This window comes from Sinocyclocheilus anshuiensis, unplaced genomic scaffold (genome assembly GCF_001515605.1).
Source record: "Sinocyclocheilus anshuiensis isolate Anshui unplaced genomic scaffold, SAMN03320099.WGS_v1.1 scaffold409, whole genome shotgun sequence".
Lineage (NCBI taxonomy): Eukaryota > Metazoa > Chordata > Actinopteri > Cypriniformes > Cyprinidae > Sinocyclocheilus > Sinocyclocheilus anshuiensis.
The window spans coordinates 161,812-167,798 of NW_015540855.1; the positions used below are offsets into that span (position 1 = coordinate 161,812).

General features: G+C 38.6%; 1 protein-coding gene across 2 annotated transcripts in view; it reads left to right on the forward strand.

Annotated features, from left to right (window-relative positions):
- The first annotated feature begins 6 nt into the window (after positions 1-6).
- Positions 7-5,987, forward strand: part of epb41l4b (erythrocyte membrane protein band 4.1 like 4B) — a 42,816-nt gene continuing 36,835 nt past the window's right edge. For both annotated transcript variants that reach the window (XM_016485270.1, XM_016485271.1), the window contains exon 1: positions 7-1,215. In XM_016485270.1, coding sequence (XP_016340756.1) covers positions 967-1,215 — 249 coding nt within the window. In that variant the 5' untranslated portion in view covers positions 7-966. The remainder of the gene's footprint in view (positions 1,216-5,987) is intronic.

Here is a 5,987-nt window from a genome sequence, read left to right on the forward strand (position 1 = left end):
GAAAGGGGGGGGGGGGGTAACAAGATGAGCTTGAAATGTTCTGAAAATTGTGCCAAAAAAATCATAATGGTAAACTTGCTTTAAAAAACAAACTATAAGCTACATTCTTTAAATATATATATTTTTCCTTTTGATTTTGAGGATAAAGTGTGACCTGTACACTTCTTTGTGAGATTGACCAACCAAACCACTACTAGAATAATTAAATTTACCTCTCTTAATAAATAAATAAATAAAATGTGTAATTCTTATCACGTTGTGCCTCTTCTATTATTCATGATGGGGGGGCTTGAATGAGCGTACGAGAAATGCTGACGATTGGCCGCATATCGTTTCCTGATAGCGACTTGACGCACTTGCACCGCACAGTATGAAGGCTGCTTGATTTGTAGTCGTTTCTGGGGAATTCAGTGATGGTAGTTCTCGTGAAGGTAAAATCACATTGACCACTGTTTGGCTTACCAGCAGGTAGCGCTGCCTCGCGCACACTGACCCGAAGAGGGGAAAAAAGTTTGAGTGTTGCTCTGAGATTTAACGCTTGCGCAGAACAGGTTGCCTGGCCAGTTCCTCTGGTTGACTTACCTGAGAGGTACATCAGTGTCGGTCAATAACAGAAAGGAACTAACCCGCCGTAATTCCGCCGAACCTAGACTCCGGCGAACGCGAGGAGAAGTTCGATTAAAGCGCAATTACTTCTTATTCAAACGAGTGAAAGGACCGGAGTATCCTCTGTTGTTTTTGGCAGGTGCGTTCGTGTTTTCTAGCCCGTACGCCACGAGGAAACGGAGCTCGTGACAGGTCGCCGTTTCCCGACTTGTTCCCGCTGCATTGAACGGCTCAGTCCGGTAGACGCCGCCTTTCTTCGTCGCGGAAAGCCGGGGAAACAGCTGGATGCCTTCCTCTTGAGCGGTCCGGTATCGGTGCCGTTTTCCCTGGTTGATTAAAGCGCTGTCTCGCGGGAAAAAGATGATGGGCTTTCTGCGCAGGACGTTTAGCCGTCGGTCAAAACGACGCTTTCGGACGTCAGACGAGCTGGACGGGACCGGCAGAGGCGGAAACGCGGTGCTGCAGGCGCACCAGCAGCAGGTGATTCACGCGCCGATCGTAGTGACCGGGGGAGCCGTAGTCCACATCCCCGCGGCGGGCAACAGCAAAGACGCCATCACATGCAGAGTCCTGTTGCTGGACGGATCGGATGTCAGTGTGGAGTTACCGGTGAGTTGAGCGTTTCGTCAGAGAAAAGTCACCTTGGTTGCTTTGAATGTAGTGCTTAACGGCAAAGTTCGGTTTTAATAGCCTGTCACTGTGTGGCCGGCCGGATTTCCCCGGTGTTGGGTCCTGTCCTGGTAAACAGATGGTGCTCGTGCTTCCGTGCTCATGTTTACTTCCCACCTATAGCGACAGCTCAACCTGTCACACACAACCCTGCAGTTTCCCTCGAGCTCTGGGAGCTTTCGCTGAAAATGAAACGACCTGGGAGAAAAACACACGAGGAGTTCCCCCAGCTCCAACGTTCGTTCTCTGCCTCTCTGTGTTCAAGTGTTTTCCAGAAATGATTTCCCATTTGAGGTCGACGAACCAGTTAGGAGCTTAACCTTTGGTCCCTCTTTTGCAAGTCGCGCCATGTAATGTCGATCACTATTCTGACTGACAGTTCGTCTGTTTGTAACTCAGTGTCTTGTCAGTTCACTACTGAATGGCTCTTTTTAACACTATACCTTCTACTTAGAGCGTGAATTTGAGTTATATCCAAGTAAAATCCATTAACGTACGTTTTGGACAAAATTGACAGATTGTATGTTTTTTTTCTCAGCCCATGGAAACATTTACAAAGAACCCAAAACATTAAGCTCTGTCACCAAGCAACGGACAGAAAGCCTGTGTCTTAAGAATTCAGATCTTTCCTCGAATTTTTCTCCAAGTACAAAGAAACAAAATCAAAATATGTATATAGTTGCTTAAAACAGTGATTAATAAAATAAACTGGACAATGTAATTTCCTTCACTTGATAAACTGTTCATAAATAATAATAATTAACAAATAACTGAACATTATCACATGGTCTTTTTAAGAACTGAATTATCTGGACATTTAACATGAGTGTGTTTATGTAAATACATGTAGAATAAGCGCATATGTGTAGTGTATAAGCTATTAGGTTACTTTGGAATTTGTATGCTATTAATTTAACTAAAACCGACATCAATGCTCCTCATAATTGTAATCGATTGCTTAAGTGACTACCCATTAAAAGTAAGGATAGGATCGCATGATCAAACAGTGTATGGCAGAGTTCTAGACCAAAAACAATGGCTGCATCTAAAATCACATACTCTCTGAGTAGTCGCTTCTCTTGAATTTAAATACGCACTTTGTGACTGTTAAAAATGTCATTTCTATATAGTATGAATGTAATCCAAAAAATACCACCAGACTAACGTAAAAGTTCTCGCCTCTGCGTTTGTTTACGTGCGCAAAATAAATTTCTGGCCCCAATCAAAGTGTTCTGTAATCACTCGGCTTTAGCTCACTCCACGTTTTTTATTTCCTTGTTGGTGAGAGAAACCCGCTTCGAGCGATCATGAAGCGAAAGAAAACACAGATGCTCCTACTGTCAAAAACCTGTTCTTCAGGCAAAATCTGCTTCCACACCACTCTGGTCTAGAATGCCTGAACATAGACTCATTAAAATGATACAAAAGTGCGTCAAAGAATATCAGCACTCTTGGAACGCCTCTGGGCCAATCAAATTAGAGGACTAGAACGATTACACAATTATATTTAATGGTGAATATTTCCTTCTTTCAATATAAGCCCTGTAAACACCTAAAGCTTGTGGCACACATCACAATATTATTGTTTTATATTTCAAAGACACAGTTTTGCTGATCGTTGGTTTATAAACATGGCTGTCATAGTCAGGCAATGTTATGCCATACAAGTCTGAACATGTCAAAGAATTTATAAAAATACTTTCGTGTGTCAGTACTTCAGCATAACAAATCATGGATCCTTTTGATTTGACTATTACCAATGTCATCTGAGTTCCAACCATCTAACCTGATAATCAGTATAGTTTCAAAAGTTGATCAATTCAGTTTTATTTTTAATACAGGACTATTTTGTTTATTTGCAGATATTGGCAGTGAATAGACCTGAACTATATGTCGATTTATGTATGTTAAGGGTTGTAGGTCAACCTGAACAGCAGCAAGTATCAAAGAGAATAATAGCCACCACCCACCTCAGGGTGTGTCCCAAATCCAGCCACTCTCCTCTGACACTTCAAGCTATTTTTGCTCCGGCCTTGGTTTGTGTGCAACTTATATACAGTATGAGTGTGTGTTTTCATCTGTATTTTAGATTAAGTCTATGTGCCTTGTGGTACTCTTATTAATGTCAAAATGTCAAGTCTTTATCAAGACTAAATGTTAGCACAATAGACTAGTACTTTCAATTGAAAGACAATAAGTACATTGTCTATAAATCCTTCAGGTCATTGTATCATTGTATTGTAATATTCAGTACATTCAGGCAAGGCAGCTGGACTTGGTTTTAAATTTTATGTCTTTTATAGGTTTCACAGCATACAGTATCAAGCTCATACAGTGGCTCCGAAGAAGTATTTGGACACTTAAGCCACACTTGTCACTTCATTACATGACAAAATCAACTCAAACCAAGCGGAATTTAAGCACACTTTGGCAAAACATGTTTCAAAGTTATTAAAACTAATATAGGTTAAATGTACACTACTGTTCAAAAGTTTGAAGTCAGTAAGATTTAATGTTTTTGAAAGAAGTCTCTTATTGCTCACTAAGGCTGGCAAAAACACAGTAAAAACAGTGATATTGTTATATTAGTTTTTTTATTTAATGTTTCAAAATGTAATTTATTTCTGTAATGGCAAAGCTGCATTTTCAGCAGCTGTTACTCCAGCCTTCAGTGTCACATGATCCTTCAGAAATCATTCCATGCCGAGCTGGTGCTAAAGAAACATTTCGTGCTGCTTAATATTTTTGTGGAAACTATGACATTTCTCTGAGGAATAGAAAGTTAGAAAGAAAAAAAAAAAAAGTTATTTGAAATAGAAAGCTTTTGTAACAATAGAAATGTCTTTACTCTCACTTTTAATCAATTTACAACATCCTTTGTGAAAATAAATATTAATTTCTTTGAAAAAAATAAATAAAAATCTTACTGGCCCCCAAATTTTGAATGATAGTGCAACTGAGAAAATGGCTTAGAAAATTGGAGGCCACTTATATTAGCAGCTTATTTAACATTGTCTTTGGAGAACTCCAAAATAATGTTGCATTTAATTGACTAATTTATTTTAGTCTGTAGAGATTCTGATTCAGGATACCGAGCACTGTGATTGGCTGAATTCCTCTCAGGGAATACTTCTCCTCATGCTCATCTTAACAAGGAGCTCCTGCCATTTCCATGGCCTATTCTGATCATGTGCTCAGTCCTTTGCTTCACAACATCCTCCAACCAACAAAAGTTGCAACCATAAAATGGAACAAATCAATAACTCAATTCCAAATTCTCTGTATCCGCTGAAAGTTTTTGATCTCAGTGGAATGCCGGCCTTGAAAATAAACTGACCATCACAAAGCAGAGATTATCTCCAGAATAGTTAATAGAGTTTTTTCTTTGTGTGTCCTTTTGTGGTCCCCCTCATCTAGACCCTGCATGAAATAGAAAATACAGACTTTTGATCTCTCTTTGGCCTTTGTAGGTGCTCTGGGATTGTTATTATTCATCAAATGACTTTGTAATAAGACTAGGTTTTGGACAAAATATGGAATACTTGCAAAATATTTGAAATTATTTTGCTGGCAATTTAAAAATTAACCATGAATATTACAACAATTCTGATGCACTTTTTATTCAGCTAAATAAAGTACAGTACAGTACAGTATAAATAGTAATACTGTGAAATATAACTGATATGGTGATTATCAGTGTAGAAAACAGGTTTGCTGCTTAATATTTTACATTTTTATATATTGATTATTTTGAACAGAAAGTTATATAGCATTTACTTGAAAAATATTTTTCCACTATCACTTTTGTATAAATGTAATGCATTCTTGCTAAATATAAATGAATGTAAATTTCTTTCCAAATCTTAAGGAAATCTTTGGTAATTATAATATATATGTGACATGTGTATGTATGTATGTGTGTGTGTGTGTGTGTGTGTGTGTGTGTGTACATAGTATATATATGCATATATACACCTACACACATTTATGGAGAGTGTCAATATATATTGTGTGTAGTGTGTATAGTGCGTGTGTGTGTGTGTACACACATAGTATATATACATATATACACACACACAGTGTCAGTATATATACTGTATATGTGTGTGTGTGTGTGTGTGTGTGTGTGTGTGCAGGCACCTACGCTGCTGACCAAAAAGAACACAAAGGCACGTCTTTCATTTGCCAAAAAATATATGACTTGCCATAATTAAAGGAACCATGAATTCTGCACTCTATCAGCAAATCCTGAAGGAGAATGTCCGGCCATCAGTCTGTGACCTCAAGCTCAAGCGCACTTGGGTTGTGCAGCAGGACAATGATCCCAAACACACCAGCAAGTTCATCTCTGAATGGCTCAAGAAAAACAAAATTATCGAAAACCCTCCAATGTGGCTGAATTGAAACAATTCTGCAAAGATGAGTGGGCCAAAATTCCTCTACAGCGATGTGAAAGACTCATTGCCAGTTATCGCAAACACTTGATTGCAGTTGTTGCTGCAAAGGGTGGCCCAACCAGTTATTAGGTTTAGGGGGCAAACACTTTTTTCACACAGGGCCATGTAGTTTTGGATTTTGTTTTCCCTTAATAATAAAAACCTTCATTTAAAAACTGCATGTTGTGTTCACTTGTATTATCTTTTACTAATATTTAAATTTGTTTGATGATCTGAAACATTAAAGTGTGACAAACATGCAAAAAAATAAGAAAT